Source organism: Camelina sativa, chromosome 17, assembly GCF_000633955.1.
Source record: "Camelina sativa cultivar DH55 chromosome 17, Cs, whole genome shotgun sequence".
In the NCBI taxonomy this organism is placed as follows: Eukaryota; Viridiplantae; Streptophyta; class Magnoliopsida; order Brassicales; family Brassicaceae; genus Camelina; species Camelina sativa.
In genome coordinates this window covers 27420178-27442728 of record NC_025701.1, presented here as the reverse complement: position 1 = coordinate 27442728, position 22551 = coordinate 27420178, and the positions used below count along the sequence as shown (strand labels likewise).

The window sequence follows — 22551 nt, the reverse complement described above, 5'->3', positions numbered from 1 at the left end:
AGTTGGTCTTATTGCAACAGATTTATTCAGCAGATAGATATGTACAATGAGAAAGCACCACACTCTATATTCAAAAGATAAGATATGTACAATGAGAAAGCACCAGACTCTATATATATAACTTAAGTGATATTAAACACTTTCAAAATGAGACAACCGAGTTCTCTCTGCTACATTCTTCATCAAAGAAACTTGTCACAATAGTTTCCACATCCTGCAACCCAACTCCTAAACAAACGGTCTTGGACGGCGTCATAACTGAATCAGTCATCACAGCATCAGTCTCGTTCACTACTCTAACGTTTGGACCATCACGACACTTCCCCATGCACTTGCAAGCCACAGCGGAACCTTGAAAACCCGTCATAGCCTTTTGAAACTCATCCAACAACACAGCTCCTCCTAATTTCTTACACTTCCCTCCCATACACACTTCTACTCTCTTCAATGGCAATCCAACCACTGGAACCGCTTCTACTTTCTTCATTGTCTGTCCAGGATTGGCCATTGAAGGAAAGACCGTGGATGTTTGCAAAGCAATCTGCAATGCTTCACTGGTGTCCTTGCAAGATTGTGCATCTTCTTGAATTCTCGGAAGGGTTGTTACTAGTGTGGCTTCTGGTTGCAACGGCTCAAGAATCGGTTTAGCCTTGTTTCTCAAAGAGCTCATGTCAACAACTTTGCCTTTGTCACAATCACTGTCACTTGATTCAGACGAGGAAGATGATTCAGAGTCCATTTCAGTCATCTTCTTCAAAGCTTTGGCTTTAGCCTTTTCTTCTTTCCTCTGTTTCTTCAATAGCTTCTCCTCTGCTTTCAACTGTTCAAGCTGCTTAACCAATATCTCGGTTGCTTCCTGCAATAAATCATAAAACCAATCAAGATCCAATCTAACACATCACTTCGATCAATCACCATGAAAGAAACAAAAGTCAAATCAAGAACCATCAAAAATTCTTACCGAGATTGTCTTGGTTTGAATCTCACCAACCAAACCAGCCTCAGGAACAAGACCAAACCCTATACTAGAGAACATATCCAAGTTCTTAGAAAGACTTTTAAGAATCTTGGCCTTCTTCTTCAAGGCTTTCTTCTCCTTCTCCATAACCTTAACCTTCTCCTTCGCTTCGCCGCATCTCGTTGGCTCTATATAGTAATTCACATGCCCTTTATCCGCAAACTCGTTGTTACAAACAACCCCACGAAGCTTCCTGGCTCTAAACGAGACCGTTCTCGTCTAACCNAATCAGATACTAACCGGAGACCGGAGTAACGGCCATCGGCAACGGAACCTGAAACACACGGAACTTGACGGAGAACGACGCCGGAAACTTCCATCTCTGATCTCAACAAGATCAAGACGATTGCGTCGGAATTGAAAGGTACAAGAATCAATCAATAGGGGAAACTTGATAATGATGATGATGATAACGAACTTTGAGGCTTAAAAGAAGAAGAGATAAAACACAACAAATCCAGAAACTGAAAGGCTGAGTTCTCCTTGTTGTTGAGGCAGTTTTTGCCAGTTCTTTTTTACAGGAGAGAATTGTTTAAACAGTGAGAGATAACGTGGCATGTTTTGGGTGGTTTCAAGGTGTCGTGAGTTGCACTCAGGCTCTCCTTCTGTGTCTCACGAGTTCCACACTTTCCCGCGCTCCGGACACACGCCTTCTGATTAATCTCAGCCGTTGATTTGAACTGATGTTGGAGACCAACGGTCTTAATTTATGATAGGTGTACATGTCGGATTGCCACGTGGAGAATCTTTTTAAAATTGTTTGCCACGTATGTAATAAAGTTGCGAGAGATTAGATGGGTTTTGTATTAAATAAAACTCGAATATGCCACTTGAATGTTAACTAACATCGTTAGCTTTTTGTAATTTGGAATTTGATGAAGTATTTTGGGCAACTTGATAGAATTTTTTTTTTTCATAAAGTATATTGGGCAACTTGATACGATACGAATATTTAAAGTATATTGGGCAACTTCATAAATATTCGACTATATTTCTTATAGTTATCAACTTATCATAATATTTCAAGAAAACAGTATCAAATCATGCTCAATGTATGTTGCATAAACAAAAAAAAAAAATAAGATAAACAACAACAGAAAATAGTATCAAAACAGCCATATTATATTTTTTTTATTATTATTAACACCATTATCTTCTTTTTTTTGTCTGAATAATTCATTATAATTAGTAATCGTTTTTACAAAAAATCTTTTCCCATACTTACAACCACTACTTCCAAAGACTCCCTCTGTTTCACAAAGATGGATGTTTTGACATTTTCACACATTTTAAGAAAAATTTTAGTTTTTATTTGTAAATTAATTTATAATTACTTTTTGGTAGAGAGAGAAAAAATAAACCAATAGCAATTCAAAAATTTAAATATTTTCAATGATTACTTCTTAAAATCTACAAAACATCAATCTTTGTTGGACAAGAAAATATCCCAAAACATCAATCTTTGTGAGACAGATGGAGTATAAATTAACTTAATTGTTGGGTTAGGTATTGATTGTTGGGAAAGGTAACCAATAAAACTGAAGTGTATCATCACGCTACGCTACCTCTCACTTTGTGTGACATCTCATCAAACGACATCTCAGCCTATGATAACAACACCAAAACAGCAATCGGATCTCTAAATTTGGGCCTCTACACAGCTTTTTGACACTAAGTCCAAATTTTGGACAAAGATTTAAAATGTTTATGAATTTCTGTATTAGCTCAAAATTCACTGGAGCCTGGAGGCACATTTACATACATTTTAACATTATTATTATCGTGGTATAACATTTACTCTCTCACACAGACACTATTAACGCAAATAACGAATTTTATAGCCAAAACCAAAGGCCATACATATGCCTCACATTCCTCTGATTACTTTTCCTACGACGGAGCTCCGGCCATATTCCCCCGTGCCAGCCGAAGATGACTCGGAACACGTTGTTTTATCTCTTCTAATGCACACAATGTCTCTGGATCAAGCCCTCCCGCAAACTGAATAAACATTTTAAAATCAATATATCAGGCATCAATGCACCGTGTTCGATTCGAGTAAATTACCTATAGTTTTGAAGTTTAAGATTTACCTGGTGCGTTCTGTAAGCAAATCGGACGCCTTGAAGAAGCAATGCTTCTTGAGTAGACTCTCTATCCAAGTTACGAGCTGATTGTAGCTCGTTTGCTACTCTATTCATGTAGGTTTTAGCAAGCTTGATCGATGCTTTTTTTATCTATTAACAGAACTAGAACAATGTTACAAGAGGACCAAACAGAGTATTTACGTAGAGACAAACCAAAGCTCATCGACAGAAAACAATACCTTGCTTATCATTCCTGAGTCAAGCATCCACTCGACTGGGATCTTAAAGTCCTGGTAAGAACGCATGGATGAGCCACGTAATCTGACTAGCCTCCTTATCCTCTGCTCCGACCTTATCATAACCAAAATTTTTACTTTTTTTTAACACTTTGAAGAAAAGAAAATGTTCTTCTAATGAGTGAGTATCAAAGTAGGGACTTCTTTTACTTGTCTAGTAAGTTGGCCATTTTCTTCAGGGCAACACCGTAGTGAACGCTCGGATCATCAGAGTAGGAAGAAAGTTCTTTTTCCAGTTTCTTTAGCTCGCGGTATTCAACTGCAGCCTCTTGCAGGGAATCGGCTTTCTTCTCAGGCCACTTGAAATGCTTAAGCACAGCTCGCTCGTCAGCCTGTAAGGCAATAGGAAAAGAGGAATGCACATGTAATGTAAGATATCTAACGATGCAAACTCATCAAATCTATATAGAGTTTGGAGATGATTAAGTAATACACTATGGTCTCAGTACACCAAAAACATGATCTTGTTTATAATGTACAAAATCTAGTCACTTGTGTAAAAAAAGAGTTAAAAGAGGAATTAGGCGTTACCAGAGTTGCTAGTTCTTTATCAAGCCAATCCACAAATTTCATGACATCTTCCATATCCGAAAAACAAGTGGTCAGAACTTTCTGGATAAGATCATTGATAAAATCCCCCTTTGTCTCTATATCAGCTTTTATCTGTGGAATAAATTGAAGAGCATCAGTGTCAGATAAGATTGGCCAAGACTCAGATTAAAAGTGAACATATTCCAAAAAAGGAAATTTAGTTTGCTTACAGCGATAAGGTGCGCGGAACGGTTTTGAATTTCTCCAACTATACTGTTGTGAGCACTGTTAACTTGAGACTTATTTCCATTAACCGACGGAGAAAGATCTCTACTATTATCTGGCTTCTTCAAGAGCTGAAATAGCTGTGAAACAGGAGGAGACTTCTGAGCACGCGCTCCTTTAGCAAGAGGCCTAGGAGGTGGTGGTGGCGGAGGAGGCGGTGGTGTTGGTGGTGCAACGGGTGAAGAGTTTTCATCTCTTTTACCTGAATTGCTAGCTGAAGACACCAAAAACTTTGGCAATGGCGGTGTTGTTGGCGGTAATCTTGAAAGTGAAGGTGATGATGGAGATGATCTTGTTTTAATGGAGCTTGATGACTCTACTGCTACCTCTTTTTTAACCTTGGATTGCTCTAATTTGCTAGCTATTAACCTCTGTATATCTTTGAATCTGCTGTTCTGATGTTCTTTAGCTGGCTGAATCAACCAAAACACTTAGAGATATTAGAACCTTACCATAAGCCTAATCATGGAAACAACCAAATGCAATTCGGATTCCGTAGTCTCACTAAGATTCAATGCAACGGTGAGATTCTTCAACTGAAGTATGAATGAAATGTTTACCTTATCGTTAGATGAGATCTTAGCTTCGGCTGAAGCTAGATCCTGAGAAAGCTTCTTGTTCTTCAATTCAAGCTCTACATTTAAATTAAGAGCTTCATGTAACTCCGTTTTCAAGTTCAAAACCTGCAACTGCAAATCCTTAATCAACGACTCGTTCACTACAAGCTTCTCCTCCAATTCCTCCATTCTCTTCCTCTTCTCATCCTCCGCCGCAGCCGTAGCAATCACCGTCTCTTCGCTTTTCCGAGAAATCGGCCGCCTCGGACAACCGAATTGCTCTACAACCGCCGGACGATTCACAGACCGAGCTCTCTGAGGAGCCGAAACCGCCGTCGTCTCCTCTTCTCCGGATTTCGCTCTCTTAAGCAGAATCGATCGCCGGTTGTTCTTCGCCGCGTCGTTCTTCACATCGTGATTGGACGATTTCTGTTTAACTCCGGCGAGACCGGTATCGTCCTGTGCTCTGGGTTTAGAGATCACTGAGTAGTGCGAATTCGCAGCTCTCACGCGAGAAGGAGTGGTGGAAGCGGCGGAAATGCGTGACATAATAACTAACAAAATCTCCGCCGTATACGACGGTCGCCGGCGAGAAGACTAACTCACTCGTGGTAAAATGTCTTACTCAGCTGCTTTGACTTGTGAAAAACAAAGAGACGACTTCGAAGCTGTCGCACAAGAAAACAACTATTAATCACACACACCAATCATTAGTTCAATAACCATATGCGATGCGACTAATCTTTAAGTATTTTTTAGTTAATTAAATTACTAATCAAGCAAAACTAATGAAGGAATGATCCGTTTGGAGGAAACAGTGGGCTTTATAAGGCCCACCAGATGCTTTGACGACTTTGAGAATAAGACAAAAGAATTTAGTGGTGGGCCAATTTGGTTTTGTTTTTTCTTTCAGGTGACGACGCGTCTGTCCCACGCGCCATCAGAAACCTAACTCACAGACAAAAAAAAGTTGAGAGTGTCGTGTATGTATCGGGACTTATATGTGTACGCGTGTGACTGATGCAACCAAACAAAGTTATGGGCTATGGCTATATGTTTTAAAAAATTGTAATGATTTACCTTAAACTAAATACGTTAATACTCCAATTTTTTTAGCATTTCAAGATCGTTGGGTAGTGTATAATTATAGTTTAAAACAATGAAAAATGATTAAAGAATCAGTTAAACAAAGGACCCACTAATGATTTGTCTCATGTTGAGTTGAGATGTAAATGGAACAAAGAGCATTTGACATTTATGATGGGACCATAATGTTTGGAATAAAAGTTGTATGGTTTTTAATAATTGGTACTAAAAAATAAAAACCACGTAAAAAGAGGAATAGCGTATGTGTGTAGTGTTTTTTTTCATATAAAATAATAAAAATCTTGAAAAACATGTTTAAGACAAAAGGAAAGATTGAGGAGTGAGGAGTATGTCCTAATCATACTCAAACTCAAAGCTGTTAGTGACCATTGGTTTACAAGTTAAGTTATTGACTTACTTGAAGATTTTTGGAGAGTTTTGATCATAATTTGGTATAATGATATAGATATTATATGGTCCGTAAGGCAATTATTGGGCTATGAAGTTTGTGCCTTGCTAGGTAAATCTACTCCCAACTATCTGCAATTTTATTGGATTCTTTTACCGCAAAGGAAAAAGCCTTAATTGGATAGGAAAATCATTATGTATGATGAAAATGAGAAAATCATAACTCTCTACATATGATCAACGATTATATATACTATCAAATTGAAGGGTAAATAACTAAATATGTGAGCTTATTTGTCAAGCCAGTTTTGTAAATATTATTATGTTCTTCAATAGGCATATTGTTTATCTCGTAAATGTAGAATACAAATTGTTGATGTTTACTATGTAAATTTTGTTTTTCGGGACTATAAACCAACAAAAACCTTATTCTTTTCTGTTTGAGTTATACCAATCATAGAGTTTTAACTTTAAAATGAGTGAATGTGTTACCAAAAGTAACTGTTGTGTTTATTAATTAAGTAAGATGTCTTGAAATTTTTATTAATATTTTCCCGTATCTTAAAACAAAAACGTGTTTTACTGAGAGATAATTGGTAATTTAACATCGAACCATGAACATACTGTAAAACAAACAAAAGAACGAAACGTTAACTCCAAAACGTAGCAAAATATCGTGTATATTAATATTATCTTTCTTTAGATTACATCGATATACAACTTGGGTTTTATCAAAATAAAACTATATATAAGTAAATACCATGTAAAACTCTCACGAAGGATCGTTTAGATGCAATTGAGTGTGTTGTGAAAAAACATCGGTATTTGTGGCATGATTTAGTGGCTAAGGAAAAGAAATGAAACACAATATGATAATCCAAACTACAACATAAACTTTGTGTTCAAGTTTGGTGGCGGGATGATATTTGTGGTTTAAAACAAAAGAGAGTTTGTATTTATAACAGAAACTAATTAATACTCATATATATATCCAAACAAATACAATAACCTGGATAAAATGACACTGGTGTTTGTTCTTGTTAATTTTCAAATGGAGAGACAGAGAGAGGATAAGCTTGATTTAAGAACTTAAAGAGAAATATAGTACCTTAGAGATGGAACTCTCGAAGAAGGAGAAGAATACTGGCGATGGTCGTCTTCCCCCAAAAAAACAAACCCCTGTTTACACCCTCATTAGTGACGATGATGATCAATGATTACATGCAGCTGATTATAAATATATATATATATATATATATATATATATATATATTTACGATGACATCATATTCATGTGTCTATAATATATGTGAGCGCTTAATTTATATTTCTGGACGAATGAATATGAATAGGTTTCGTATACATAAATTATATAAGCTCAATGGTACGTGAGATGTCTTGTAAGGGTTAAAAACTTGGAGATACCGGAAGAGAATTATAGTTTAAGAATTAAAACCACAAGAAAATATGAAAAAAAAAATATGTATATGTAAGTAGACGTCTATTTCATGAATGGAGTACGAATGAAACAATAGTTTAATACAGACAAAATCAGGTGTACCCTTTTTGTATGCAAAACCGAAAGAATAAAACCGAAAGGAAAGGATAATGACATGTTTTATAAATTATCCAAATTAGAAAAATTAGATTAGATGACGGGTCATATTCCAAGAGGAAGAGTATTTTTCTGTATACCTCTCAATTGAAGTAAACATTTTCAACGTTATTAATTTATGCCAATATCGAATGATTTAGTATATTTATGCTTTTTTTATAATTTACCATGCTTGGTTATTTTTTTATTTTTATGGTTGAACGAATATAAATGTCGATCCATTGTTAGTAATTAAGTCAACCAAGGAAATTGAACCTTACATGTCTACTAGGCAAGCCATCATAAAAGATTTTAATCTACGAAGGAAATTCGTAATTACAGTACTCATTAACTTATGTAATTAATAAAGTCCGTGTAAAATCTAATTATGGTGTGGTTTGAAAAAATAAACTCTATTTTCTATTTGGCTCTCATAAGTTTGTTGTCATTTATTACTTATTAGATGATATGTAATCCATTAGAATTGTAATCTTTATGTCATTCTGTACTGTACATTATTAGCACACGACAATCAATTAATATATAATTGAACGCAAATTAGAAAATGTTTGTGTTTGATGTTTCTTTCCATGTTTGTGTTATATATAACTTTCTAAATATATTTGGCAAAACAAAAAAAACGTATTGCTAATGATCAAACATTATATAACATGTACGTAGTCGTAAATTATTTGTAATTGTATCACAATTAAACCCAATATACTTCATTCATTCGTTGATCCAAACTATGAAATTTTGAATTTGATACATTCTAGTAAACTATGCTTCAAAAAATTTAAAATTTGGTGTCATCAATTACGTTATTAAATAATTCCAGCTCAGTCTCAATAATTTTTTTTTGTCCCTAGTCATATAATTATTTTAGATCCTTTTAATTTCAACATCAATTTTTTTTTCTATTTTTTTGGTTACCATTTGGTTAAGGTAGTTCTGATTTTTTTTTTTGTCCTCTGGCCACCGTTCCTCTTGCTCTAGTTATGAGATGAAACTGAATAGTTTACAAAATGAAGTGTTATCTGATGAGAAAAATAAATAAAATTAAATATAATATAACATAATTTTTTAGAATTCACATATACAAATTCTTATAACTATTTGGTATGAATTTTTTATATTATATATTTTCAAGAATTATTTATTTATATTGCATAAAATTAGTTTAGATGTATAATTTTCCTCCTCGTGGATATCGATATGATATCAATTTCATCCTCATCATGCCTATATGCGAACTTGCGTCTTATTATGAAGTTTGTGCATCATTTTTCAGAAAATTTATTTGATTGACTATTTTATTACTCATTATTACTTTGTAGGCACATAGTTTGGTTAAAACATTACTTCTAGACTTTTGAGAGTTCTAGAGTGGGGACATACTGTTTCATATATGATTTTAAACTACATAATTCAAACATCTATTTTAAAAATAAATTCCAAATAAATAAAAATTATAATTACCTTTTTCAACAAAATTATTTGAGTAGCTCAAATGAGCCAATTGAAAGAAATAATAATATATATACATATATATATATATAATATTAAATAAAAAAAGTTTGAACTATAAAATGTGAATAACAATATAGCTACTATTGTGAAGCAAGTGTAAATCATACATTATAAGCATATGTCATTACACTTGTAATGTTACGTTTATCTTTGAAGTGTAACATTTGTCACTACAACTTTCTACTGTTCATAATCAAATAAACAACTGTGTGACTCATATCTTTTTTACTCCACTATAAATAGGAGTTAGGAGTTGTATAACATTAGAAGATGAGTGAAGAGATAGGTGATTAGCTAATAATTATAAAGAGTTTCATTTGTAACTTTTCTCACCTGCTAGTTTTCTCTCTAAGAAAATTGGTGGTTCATTTCCTACTTTGGCTGTCGATGGTCGAAATATAAGGTTTCCTTCAAAACATGCTTCACATTAAAACTTATTAGATTGTAATTTTTTTTGGTTCTTTAGTGGATGACCATTAATATTTTACATAATTTTTTACATCATGACTCAACCAAGATGTCCAGTTCTTTCATGACATATCTTAAATATACTTGTAAACTTAAAGTTTATTATAACATATGATTCAAACCTAATTATTTTTATGCAATATAATCCAGAGAATAATATTTGTTTTTTTTTTCCAATATATGTCTCCTCTCATATGTTTTGCAAAGATATTCATTATATGATATTCATTTCTTTAGATATCTCTAAAACTTATCAATTTTCTATGAAACTTAGGGGAATATAATGCATCAATTTTAAATTATGTTTTCTTTGGCATTGAAAAATTGGGTTTTCAGAACTCATAATAATATTTGCATCACCACATATAGTACTCACGCTTTTGGCGGAGTCTTTAATTTTGAGAGAGGAGAAGTATTTTTTAATTTCAATTATTGAGTGTATTGTAACACTATATGCTAAACATATTTCTTTATTATGATTCTCAAAATTTGACATTTTTTAGATAAAATATTCATTATTAATATAATACAAAGTCTTTTAAAGTTACGATATATTATATAAGAAGCTACTTATTCAAAAGGATTTTAAACACAAAAAGTAATACAAGCATATTATTACATATAGATGTTACTCGCATGATTTTCCATTTTCATTGCAATATCTAGATGAGTTTCATCATTGAGACCATGAAAAGAAAGTTCAGTCATTGATGAGGTTGGTCTTGGCATCTCTTTCTTTTGTCGTTTGAGATGTTTGAAACAAATCTGCCAAATCTTTTGGTATACGACAAGTTTAGTATTAATATCTTTTCATGTCGTATCTGTAAATAATATTCTCATCTAATTTATTTATAACATGAACAACATCATTTATTTGAAGATTGTGTTGCTGGTTTTTCTTATGTTGAAACTATTGGGGTAGGAACCCCTTCCTTTTTCTCGTCCAGGACCACGGTCTCGACCATGTCCGCGTCCTCGTCTTTGATAGTATTAGGGAAATTAGCTAGTCGGAATATGCCTTTGCCCTTGCCAATTATCATAACTGGATGAAACAACATTCACATTTGGAATTGCAGCTGATCCAGTTGGACGAGATTGATATTCATCATCACGAATTCATTATTTTGTTCAACACCTTGACTTGCACCAATTCAGTGTATCCTTTGGCCCGATATTGCTCATGGATGATTACATTTCCAGAATGAAAAGTTGAGAGCATTTTTTCAATCATATCATAATCACTCATTTTCACCACATAATATCATCCTGGAAGTGATTCCAAACATAACAAAATTATGATCACTAACACTTTTGTAATCGATGATTTAACCACTCATGCTTAGCTTTTGGTACGATTACATATTTTTGGTGATCAAACCTATATTTGAATGATTGCAAAGATTTACAGAATCATCTTTCGTGATGTATTCATTTTTAAAACTATCGTGGAGATGGTGACCTAGGAATACCATTTACAGATGATGTAAATGACAGGTTATCCAGGTCGTCTCAAAGAGAGCCCAAAAGAGGGACAAACAATTTTTGCGGGCAAGAGGCCCATCAAACAATTTTTGCGGACAGTGTTGGGTGATTTTAATCAGGTTCTAAATGCATCTGAACACTCCTCTGCGGATCAATTTTCTTCAAATAGTAGTATGAGAGCTTTCATCAGTGTATCTTAACTTCAGCTTTGTCTGATTTGCCTTTTTGTGGAGCTATCTACATGTGGTTAAACAAACATGATATTGGAGTTGTGGCTAAGAAGTTAGACCGAATATTGGTGAATGATCTATGGTTTCAAAAGTTCCCAAATTCTATTGCAGTCTTTGGTAAATCGGGAATCTCTGATCATAGTTCATCTTGTATGTTTTTAGATTCTTTGAAACTGAAACTCAAGAAGCCTTTTAAACTTCAAAGCCATCTAACCAAGAATTCTGAATTTGTACCTTTGATAGAGAGCTGCTGGAATTCCTTAAGCTTTGATGGAAGCAAGATGTTAAAAGTTTCTAAAAAGCTGAAGGAGCTTAAAGGTATTATAAGACAGTTTAGTAAGGAAAACTATTCTGGTATTGAACAGCGAGTATCAGAGGCTTACAGTGATCTTCTTGTGTGTCAGCAACATCTCCTTGCTACTCCTTCTCAAGCAACAATGTTGGCTGAAAAAGCAGCATATAAAAAATGGTCTATGTTAGCAGCGGCTGAGGATTCTTTTTTAAAGAAGAGATCAAAAATTCAGTGGACAGATGAAGGAGATTCAAATACTGCTTTTTCCTCAGAATTATCAAGACAAGGCAATCCCAAAATCATATTCATTTCCTTCTAGATGATGTTGGCAGTGTTCTAGATTCAAGTGAGGGTCTTAAGGCTCATATTGTGGATTACTTTGAAGCTCTGCTTGGAGGACCAGACCATTCTACATCTTGTTCTACAGAAGAAATTGCAAGTCTTGTCCCGTACAGGTGTTCACCGACTATAGTTGAGTCTCTATCAGCCCCTTTCACCTCTATGGAAATTCAAAATGCTTTATTTGCTTTACCTAAATGCAAGGCTCCCGGGGCAGATGGCTATCTTGCAGAATTTTTTACTGATCTATGGAGAATTGTTAGAAAGGAAATGATTGAAGCCATCTCTGAATTTTTCAGCACGGGTCAGATTTTAAAGCAGTGGAATGCTACCATTATTTTACTGAACCCAAAAAAGCAGAATCCATCAAGAGTCACTGAGTTTTGGCCTATATCTTGTTGTAAAACTGTCTATAAGGTTGCCTCCAAGATGCTTGCAAATAGATTGAAGTCAGTGCTACCCGATATTATTTCAAACACTCAGTATGTGTTCATACCTGGAAGATTACTAGCTGAAAATATCCTTTTAGCCACTGAGTTGGTTCAAGGTTACAATTGGAAGAAAAATTCAAAAAGAGCAATGCTCAAAGTGGACCTAAAGAAGGCTTTCAACTATGTAAATTGGGACTTCATTCTCAACATTCTTCATGCCATGTGTTTCCCTCCAAGTTTCATTAAACTGATTATTGAGTGTATTACTACTACAAGGTTCTCTGTTTGCATTAATGGTGAACTTTGTGGCTAATTTTAAGGGGACCAAAGGATTGAGACAAGGAGATCCACTCTCACCCTACTTGTTTGTTTTAGCAGTGGAAGTTTTTTCTCAAATGCTTAACTGAGAATATCAAATCAAGAAAATTGGCTATCATCCTATGGCATCGAATCCTCAGGTTTCTCATATTTAGCTTTTGCTGATGATATTATGATTTTCTTTAATGGACATGAGAGTTCTCTAAGAAACATTCCTGGTGTGATTGATGATTTTGCCAAATGGTCAGGACTTGAGATAAACAAGAGTAATACAGAGTTTTTTTTATTGTAGGATTAGACCAGGTGGAAGCTGATGGTATCTCTAGCCTTGGCTTCCATTTGGTTTCAATTCCAATAAGATATTTAGGTCTCCCTCTCTTACATCGGAAGTTGAAAATACACGACTATAGGCCTCTTCTTGATAAGATTTCGAGCAGATTCTCAAGCTGGTCCTCTCATGCTTTATCATATGCGGGCAGAAGACAGTTGATCTCATCAGTAATTTACATCACAGTAAACTTCTACATCACAGTAAACTTCTGGTTACAAGCTCTTATTTTGCCTAAAGGGTGCTTGAAAAAGATTGAAGGGTTATGTTCCAGGTTTTTGTGGAATGGAGACATTGCCTCAAAACCAAAAGCTAAAGTATCATGGAGTGTTATTTGTTTGCCTAAGAAGGAAGGTGGCTTATGACTTAGAAATTTTCACACATGGAATAAAACTCTATGCCTTAAGCTGATTTCGTTGCTCCATGCTGGTGGAAATTCGCTTTGGGTTAATTGGATGAAGAGTAACAGAATGAAATCTGGTTTTATGTTGCATTTAAATGAGAAACAACATACATTATGGACTTGGAAAGCATTGCTCAGTTTGAGACCCCTTGCATCACAGTTCATCAAAGCTAAAGTGAGAAATGGGAGATTGATTAGCTTTTGGTTTGACACTTTAACTTTAACTTTTGGTTAGAGGTTGGCCCTCTTAATGATGGTCCTAGACAGACAAAGGTACCTTTGAATGCTACTATTGCTTCAGTGTGCTCAACCACAAGATGACCAGCATGTGTGATCAATGAAGGCTGAAAACTTGCAGATTTTGTTAACAACTATTGCTCTACCTATTGGTTATTGAGCTTCAGACTCATACCTATGGCATGTTGACGGGGTTGATCTAGACTCATTCTTCACAAAAAAGACTTGGGAATCACTAAGACTGCACAGGGAGCCCCAAGCATGGACTGCAAATGTCTGGTTTTAAGGAGCAATACCTCGTCAGGCATTCCATATGTGGATCACACATCTGGATAGATTGCCTCTTAGATCAAGATTGGTTAAATGGATAATGCATGTTCAACCATCTTGTTGTTTATGTGGAAAATATGTCGAGGAAAGAAATTATCTCTTTCTAAGATGTGAAGTAAGTGAAGAGCTTTGGGGCATAACAATTAAAAGGCTGTGATACAGACCTTTTCTCTTTCACACATGGACTGCTTTTTCGACATGACTTGGATCTTCTGATAATATTTCAACAAGACCTTTCCGTCGGCTAGTTTGTCAAGCCCTCATTTATGTCATTTGGTTCGAAAGAAACAACAGACTACACTCAAATATCTCTTCAACTCCGCGAGAAAATTTCAGGAGGCTGGACAGACAAATCAAGGATTCAATTATGGCTAGAAAATCACACAAGCATATTGGTGACCAAATGCAAAATTGGTTCACTAATAATTAACAATCCCATATCAAGTTGTTGTTAATTTTAGCTCCTCCTTGTTTTTTTTTTTTCCTTTTTTTTGGGCAAGAAATAACTACTAGGTTAAACTTTTTGTATATTGTACAAACCCTTTCATTTTTCATTAATGATATTCAAATGCGTATCAAAAAAAGGAATACCATGAGGCATGACTTTCGCTTTAGAGTGCGGGGAAAGCGGTTTTAGAGTGCGGTATGGATCAACTGCGGGACAAATATATTTGCGGGACAAGTGCGGTTCATACTAATAAGCGGTGCACAATAATAGTTGATTGGTGAAAACTAATTTGCGGTACATTTTATTAAAAACATATATATTGTATAATCAAACTTTTAATAATTTTATTTTAATCTATTAAACAATTTACAATAAAATTATTTAACTGGAGAAAAAACAAAAACAGATGTAAATTAGGTATTATAGATAGATATGTTAAAACATATATTAATAGTTAGTGTAATTGTAAATTATTAATTTTTGGTTTGTGTTAATCAATAAAATTATATCTTATATGGATTTATATACATTATCTTCTTTTTTGACAGAAAAACAGAATTTTATACTTTAACTATTATAATAATATTTGTATGAAAAAATTAGTAAATGTTTTGTAGATGTTATCAAATTATACTTTTATTACAATACAATTAGTAAGAAATTTTTAAATTCAAAGAATAGTTGAATAAACTTTAAACTACATGACCATTTTGTGTTACTAATAAAAAAATTAAAATATAAAAGAGCATATTTTTAACGGATGCCTTGAAATTTTACAAAAATGCGATTATAATTTATTAGCTATAGGTATACATAAATTAAATAATTAATCTATGAAAAAATAGTTTAAGAATTATTTTATTTGCTTTTGTATATGTTTTTTTAAAGAAATATAGATTTAACCTATATATATATAGCAAATTTAGAAGGAAAAAAAAACTTTTGACCACTGGTCATCGCGATTTTTCCGAAAACTGCTGGATAATTCGTTGTTTTCCATGGAATAGCGGTCCAAGTGTATAATTCTACCTAGAAAACCGCAATTTTTTTTTTTTCAGAAAACGTAAATTGTTTTGTTTTTGTTGATTGGTGGACAAAAAGCGTTTTTGAACTTTTGCTTCTCAAATCCGCTTTTTTTCATGGCCTCAATCTCATCTGATGTCGTTTCCGACTGATTGATGGTGCTAAGAAGTTCATTTGATCTTGCATCTGACGCATTTTGTCCGGATAGTCAGATAGATAAAGGCAATGATGTCGAGCTTAACCAAGTTTGACATCTCTAGAATAATTATTCAAAGAGAGACGTGTAAATTGTCCTAGGGGCAAAGATGTAGAGATGTAAAAAAAAAACGAAAACAAAAAAACTTTTGGATATTGAGTCTTAATGGGCCTAAAGAAGAGGGTATGACGGGTTCAGTGGACATAACTTGACCCGACCGAGCCGACCCGGGTGAGAGGTTAGCCCACCACGCAACGTCCGTCGGGGAAGATACCACGCGACGGAAACGACGAACACTAAACGCGGAAAACGTCTATCAAATCTCTCAGATCGGTTTCGGAACCACATATAACAATGTCGGCGGTGCTCACAGCCGGCGGAGGCTTAACTGCCGGAGATCGCAGCATTATTACGGCGATTAACACCGGCGCTTCCAGTCTCTCGTTCGTCGGCTCAGCCTTCATCGTTCTCTGCTATTGCCTCTTCAAAGAACTTCGAAAGTTCTCTTTCAAGCTCGTCTTCTACCTTGCTCTCTCTGTAAGTTGTCTCGTTCTTGTCTTTTGATTTAGTACCCTACCTGAAGCTGATTCGTACAAGTTCCAGTAAAATTAGATCATGCCAGATCTAGGACTATGTACTGTTTTGCTTCTTTCTTCTACGATTCTTCGTACTGTGAACTGTTTTCCATGGCTAACTTCGATGTGAACATTGCGTAGTGAGGATTTTGAGCTCTATTGCTGATTATAAGCAATGGTTTGATTGTTTCAGGATATGCTTTGCAGCTTCTTCCTAATCGTTGGGTATGTTTATCTACCTTTAGTTGTGATGACTCTCTCTTCTTGAGTTTTTTTTCCGTAAGATGATTGTTACCTCTTTGTTCATGTAGAGATCCTTCGAAGGGGTTCATTTGTTATGCACAAGGCTACACTACTCATTTCTTCTGTGTAGCTTCGTTCTTGTGGACAACCACAATTGCTTTCACGCTTCATCGTACTGTGGTCAAGCATAAAACTGATGTGGAGGATTTGGAAGCTATGTTTCATTTGTATGTTTGGGGTATGCAGAAAATAATTCTCTATTATATCAATGATTCTGGGTATCCATTCTTGGATGTGTATCTCTGCATTGGTGATTTAGTAACGTAAGTGTCTGATTTGATCTACTTTTTTTTAGGAACTTCCTTGGTAGTGACTGTCATACGTTCTTTTGGTAATAACCATTCCCATATGGGGCCGTGGTGCTGGACACAAACTGGACTTAAAGGAAAGGTATGAGAGAATTCTTATTTGAGCACAAAGATTTCAATTCCCGAGTTCTAGGCTATCATGTGATTGGTTACTTGATTCTGTCAAAGGCATTAGAATTTTTTTGTGCAATCACTTTCTTCATACTGGAACTCTTCTCACTTTTCGACTTGCAGGCTGTTCATTTCTTAACATTTTACGCTCCTCTTTGGGGAGCCATTCTCTACAATGGGTTTACATACTTCCAAGTGATACGGATGCTCAGAAATGCTAGACGTGTATGTTATCTTCTTTCTGAAAGTAGTCACATAAAATTATTGATACACTTTGCTGAGTACTGATCTGATATGCTGATATTAATTTCAGATGGCAGTTGGAATGTCAGACCGAGTCGATCAATTCGATAATAGAGCAGAGCTAAAGGTCTGCCTTTTCTGTATTACTAATACTTGTTTGGCATCATGTGACACGATTTGTGTCATCATTTAAACCTCACTGCTTGTTTCCTGAAACCACAGGTGTTGAACCGATGGGGATACTATCCACTCATTCTAATAGGATCATGGGCATTCGGCACTATTAACCGTATTCATGATTTCATCGAGCCAGGCCATAAGATCTTCTGGCTCTCAGTTCTGGACGTTGGGACAGCTGCACTAATGGTAGCAAAACCCTCAAACAAAGCAATTATACTTTTTTTTATTGATCATCTTTTGCTCATCCCAAGTCGCTGTTCTGAATATCGTATTGTCAGGGCTTGTTCAATTCAATAGCCTATGGTTTCAACAGCTCAGTGCGCCGAGCAATCCATGAAAGACTAGAACTGTAAGTCACCACCATTCGCTTTGGTTTGCTATATTCCCAAGAATCATTGAAGCTCGGTTTTCCTGACACATTTGGTCTGCTAGATTTTTGCCGGAACGGCTATATCGATGGCTTCCTAGCAATTTCAGACCTAAAAACCATCTGATTCTACATCAGCAACAACAACAGCGAAGTGAAATGGTCTCACTCAAGACCGAGGACCAGCAATGACACTAACTTTTCAAAGATGTATTTCATGGACCAATAACAAGAAAGCGTCGTATGATAATAGCATTTGGATGGAGACTGGTAAGTTTCTTTGGTTGTTTGTTTTGTTTTTAATTTCCTTTTACGTTAATGAGTGTACCAATATGGTCATTTTGGTTCTCTCTCTTAGATATGGTGAAGGAGGATGCACAACAGGTCGTCAATGTGTATAGGAATCATTCTTTGGGAACACGAACTTGACAATCTTTATTTTTTTGTATGAAAAATCATTGTGAGGTCTTTTGATCTTGATTTGAAGTTACTGAACTTGCATGAAAATGTTGGAGAGTTTAGTTACAAAGATCTTATCCACAACAAGCATATACACATGAGAATACAAGGCATGTACACGTTACATCATCTCCACAGCTAATGCATTTACTTACAACAAGGTGGAAAAAAGTGGCTCTGCCTGGGTGTACTTTTATCCTCACTTTCCTCTTAGAGGAGCACTGTCTATTAAGACTATCCTCATTGGTAGTCCTTCTCTGTTTCTTAGCAAATTTCTTAGGTATAGATTTTTATTTTTAATGTAACATAAGCTAAGAATTTGAAGGATCGTTTCTAATTTTAGGATTGAAAGAAACGTTTCTTGGTGGACAGGTGTCACCAAATCAATGGTTGAATGGTAAAAATGAGTTTAATGGGTTTAATTTTTTTTTTTGGCATTCCTCTTTCTTCTTCGTGTTCTCTCTTCTATCTCTCTCTCTCGACAAATCGGCGATTCCCATTGATTCTTTTCTTCGATTCCAAAAGATTTTTTTCTTCTCTTCCAATTGATTCCCACGTCTGATTCTCCATGGATTCGGCGTCAATTTCGTTCCGGTGAAGCAGAAGGCATTTGATTCCGGTGAAGATCGATCCGTCGAAACCCTAATATTTGGGGAAGATTCAAGCAGTTCGATTCTCAGGCTTCGTATGTGGTAATAATCTTAGTCTCTCTTGCTTCTTTATTTTTTTCCGGTTGGTTGCTGGGAACTTGAGCAATCATCTCAATATGTAAGAAATTGATTTCATTGGTGGGTGTGTCAGTGTCAATTTTTAGCAACATTTGTTACTCTCAGTAGCTCACAAATGTTAGATCAAGATTTAGGTTGTTATGATTCATTAATGAGGAAATCTTGTCACGCATATGATTCGTTTTGTAAGGTTTGATCAACACATGTATCTCAAACATTATGAGTTGTTTTTGTTCTTGTTTGCTTGCTTGCCTGTGGCTGTGCAGATTAAAGAACAATTGAATGCTGAGTCGGTTACTGTAACGGATATGTCTGGCGATGGACGTCATGTCTGGTACCTACTCTGTCTTTTAGCCAGTTTTATCTTCCCCATTATGATTCGTTTGTTACACGTAGCTCAACTTGTGTTTGGGGGTAGTGCTTGTTGAAGTTTGTGAGATATAGAAACTTTCACTTTCATATAGATAAGTTCTTGTTAGCTTTCATCGAAGTTGGGATTTATAATGCAGAACTGGTATTATCAGCATAAACAGAGTAGATATATACAGATTGAACTTGTCATATTAGATTTGCTTCTATGGCATAACACCAGAGATTGGATTAATGTATGTTTTGGTAGCATCAATGTGGTATCATCGGCTTTTGAGGGACAGTCTGCGGTGAACAGGCAAAGGATGGTCTACAAAGCCATTTGGGAAGAGCTTCAGAACGTAGTTCATGCTGTTGATCAAATGACTACAAAGACTCCTTCAGAAGTTTGAAACACTAAAATGCCTTTTCAATATCTCTATTACAACACTTGAATTTTATCAATATCGGTCTCTTCTTGAACGTGAGTGTGGTGGCTCCTCAGATCAGATTCCTTCTGATGCAGCCATAGAGGCATAGACTAGTCACTGGATATTGAAACTACTTGTAACGCACGACTGTTGGTTTTGTTGATTGCAGGTCTCTCAGACAAAGTCCATTGATCAAGACACCTGTGTCTTGGGTATTGGAACGTGGAAGATCATACCGTGACCCTCTAGTTCACTCGAATTTAGGTGACTGAACCAGTGGAGGAATGTTAGGGCTTTTCTATGTACCGAAATTTTGGTCTTGCCTCTGTATACATGTTCTCCAATGAAACACACGAAGTCTGTCAAACCTCAAAAACCGTATTTGCATTAGTCGCTGATTAAGTGTAGAATAGACTGAATAATGTAATGTTTTGCAAAGATATTTTGGTCATAAAAATAAAACATCAAAACTGATTTTTAACAGCCATTGTTAGCTGAATTGTCTTTGTAAATTTAAAGTATTCAGAATTTAACTGTATTTTATTGTAATGATATGATAGCTTTTTGATGTTCGTATAATCACAATAATATTTAGGTGAAAATTACAAAAATTGAAGTACATATGGTTTTTGTAGTTTATATAGCAAAATATCAAAAATAATTTTGAATATTTTCAGTTATTAATTATTATTTTACTATATTTATTACTAAGAAACACCTTAATTTGGTTCTACCAATAATCAACAAAATTTTCCTTTTCTCTTAACAAAGTTTCTTCTTCCCTTCTTATTATTAAAAATTGCTTTAAGAAACAACTAAGAAACACACTGATGAGGATAGTCTAATAGGGTTATATATTACCTGGCGTATATTGATTGGTATAATTCTGCGGTTATGAGCTTCGACATCAGATCTGAGTTCAAAATGATCAGAGTACCTCGTACGGACGGAGATTTTGGTGTGCCATCAAGAAGGTGTGTCTTATAGAATATGGCGGAAAAGTAAGTGTTTCGGACAGTACCGATCTTGACGACAAGGGTACGGTGATCTTATGGGTCCTGGAAGATGTCAGGAACAAGGAATGGTCAGGGAAGACTCTGGTTTTGCAGCCTAGTCAGCTGCAATTGGTCAACAACATTAATTTGGAGGTACAAGGTATAAGTAAAAGTGGCAAGGTTTTGATGACACAATACTATGTGCATTCTCCCTTTCACATTCTCTGTTATGATCTGCAATGCAATGATATGACAGATAGAAATCAAAGGTATAGCAAAACATTGGTTTAGTATGCAGGGTCGTAGATGTTTTATAATGGTTCAAGATTCCTTCACATCGTGTCGAACTCAACCACGACTTCCTCTAGGTTTTTGAGCCTTGAGCAAACATGAACGTTTTTACAAGCATCCGTTAACAATCAAAATTTTTCTATTGGTCAAACAATGAATCTACGCAGAACCAAACCATAACGAAAGCGGCAAAGCAAACACTGTCACCACCGTTACTCAAGAACCACCATGTGATTCTGCACCAGCAACAACTTAGGTAGTAACCTTAGAGCAGTCTTAGCCAGTTGTGGAAGGAATCTCTAGTTGAGGCAGCCAAATGGAGAAGCGTGGACAGCGTGACATAAACATTAACACAAACAAACAATTGACAGTTTGACACAATAGATAAAGAAAGGTACACTACCGTTTTACACAGACCACTTTTATAGATTGAAATAAAGCAATGTCAAACAAAGTACAAATACATTCATGCACTTTGCCACTTTGGTAATGGTACGAACACAGAGGTGAGAGACAACTAACCTTTTTAGTACTATTTATGCTAATCCGAGAAACGTGTGAGATCTGATGACTGGAAACATTACATCACTACACAACAATTATACTCCAGTAATTATTATCTCAAGTAGTCTTCTGAAATCGTGAATCAGATCACTTTTCTAAGTTCTGTTTTTTTTTTTACTTTTTGTGAATTAATTCTAAATATTTTATTGCGTCTGGAAAATTTAATTTAGTTATTCAAAATCAAACACAAACACAAATCATGCTATAGCAAATATAAAATCGATTATTAAGAAGCATCCTGCGAAACCTAATTTATAAAATGGAAAAACCTATCCCCTCTTTTTTACCAAAATGCATTGATTAATGCAGTGAAGGTGACTAAACCGGGGCTGATTATTCGATTGGATCGTGAGACCGACAAAAGATAAAATCAAAGCCCCGATGTAGTCACTTTCAATGCATTGATCGACGCAATAACTGGGTCAAAACACCGAGATCAAGCAAAAGAAGGGGATTTGATTGATCATAGCTTCCGCAGAGAGGAATTTTCAAAGAAGATAAAAGAGATCTCTAGAGATAAACAAAGATGAGAGATAGAGAGAGAAGAGAGAGAAAGGTTTTATAAAGGAAAGTGAGAAAGAGAAAAGCGGCAGAAGATTAGACTCGGTCGAAGAAAACAAAGAAACCCTAATTGACTAATGGGCCGATATATGGATACTGTCGGCCCAATTTTTTTTGTTTCGATTCCGATTTAACAGTTTCTTTGGTTTACCAAGTGTAAGCGACAAAAG

General features: G+C 35.3%; 3 protein-coding genes across 3 annotated transcripts; 1 reads left to right on the top strand and 2 right to left on the bottom strand.

Moving 5' to 3' along the window:
- LOC104758128 lies at positions 9–1550 on the bottom strand. Its single transcript, XM_010480947.2, is given in 3 exon segments — positions 9–856; positions 962–1245; positions 1248–1550. Coding segments are annotated over 3 exon segments (1089 nt in total). The 5' UTR covers positions 1339–1550; the 3' UTR covers positions 9–142.
- Positions 2721–7516, bottom strand: LOC104758127 (protein CHUP1, chloroplastic-like). Its single transcript, XM_010480946.2, has 8 exons — positions 7377–7516; positions 4778–5442; positions 4163–4630; positions 3933–4064; positions 3552–3733; positions 3345–3456; positions 3112–3255; positions 2721–3019 (listed from the first exon to the last, which is right to left on the bottom strand). Exons 2-8 carry the CDS (start codon positions 5321–5323, stop codon positions 2909–2911), a joined length of 1695 nt encoding a protein of 564 aa, XP_010479248.1. The 5' UTR covers positions 5324–5442; positions 7377–7516; the 3' UTR covers positions 2721–2908.
- On the top strand, positions 16068–18623 carry LOC104758126 (G-protein coupled receptor 1). Its single transcript, XM_010480945.2, has 10 exons — positions 16068–16454; positions 16686–16717; positions 16804–16973; positions 17091–17185; positions 17338–17439; positions 17528–17584; positions 17680–17823; positions 17916–17986; positions 18070–18274; positions 18363–18623. Exons 1-9 carry the CDS (start codon positions 16272–16274, stop codon positions 18194–18196), a joined length of 981 nt encoding a protein of 326 aa, XP_010479247.1. The 5' UTR covers positions 16068–16271; the 3' UTR covers positions 18197–18274; positions 18363–18623.

What these genes read in the sequence shown, in the direction of transcription:
- LOC104758127 (XM_010480946.2), bottom strand. Translation starts at nt 5,323, where the DNA reads ATGTCACGCATTTCCGCCGCTTCCACCACTCCTTCTCGCGTGAGAGCT. An exon ending in ATAAAGAACTAGCAACTCTG is followed by an intron (nt 3,734 to 3,932) that starts GTAACGCCTAAT and finishes ATTGCCTTACAG; the next exon opens with GCTGACGAGCGAGCTGTGCT. An exon ending in ATGGCCAACTTACTAGACAA is followed by an intron (nt 3,457 to 3,551) that starts GTAAAAGAAGTC and finishes GGTTATGATAAG; the next exon opens with GTCGGAGCAGAGGATAAGGA.
- LOC104758126 (XM_010480945.2), top strand. Translation starts at nt 16,272, where the DNA reads ATGTCGGCGGTGCTCACAGCCGGCGGAGGCTTAACTGCCGGAGATCGC. An exon ending in AAACTGGACTTAAAGGAAAG is followed by an intron (nt 17,186 to 17,337) that starts GTATGAGAGAAT and finishes TTCGACTTGCAG; the next exon opens with GCTGTTCATTTCTTAACATT. An exon ending in ATCCATGAAAGACTAGAACT is followed by an intron (nt 17,987 to 18,069) that starts GTAAGTCACCAC and finishes TTGGTCTGCTAG; the next exon opens with ATTTTTGCCGGAACGGCTAT.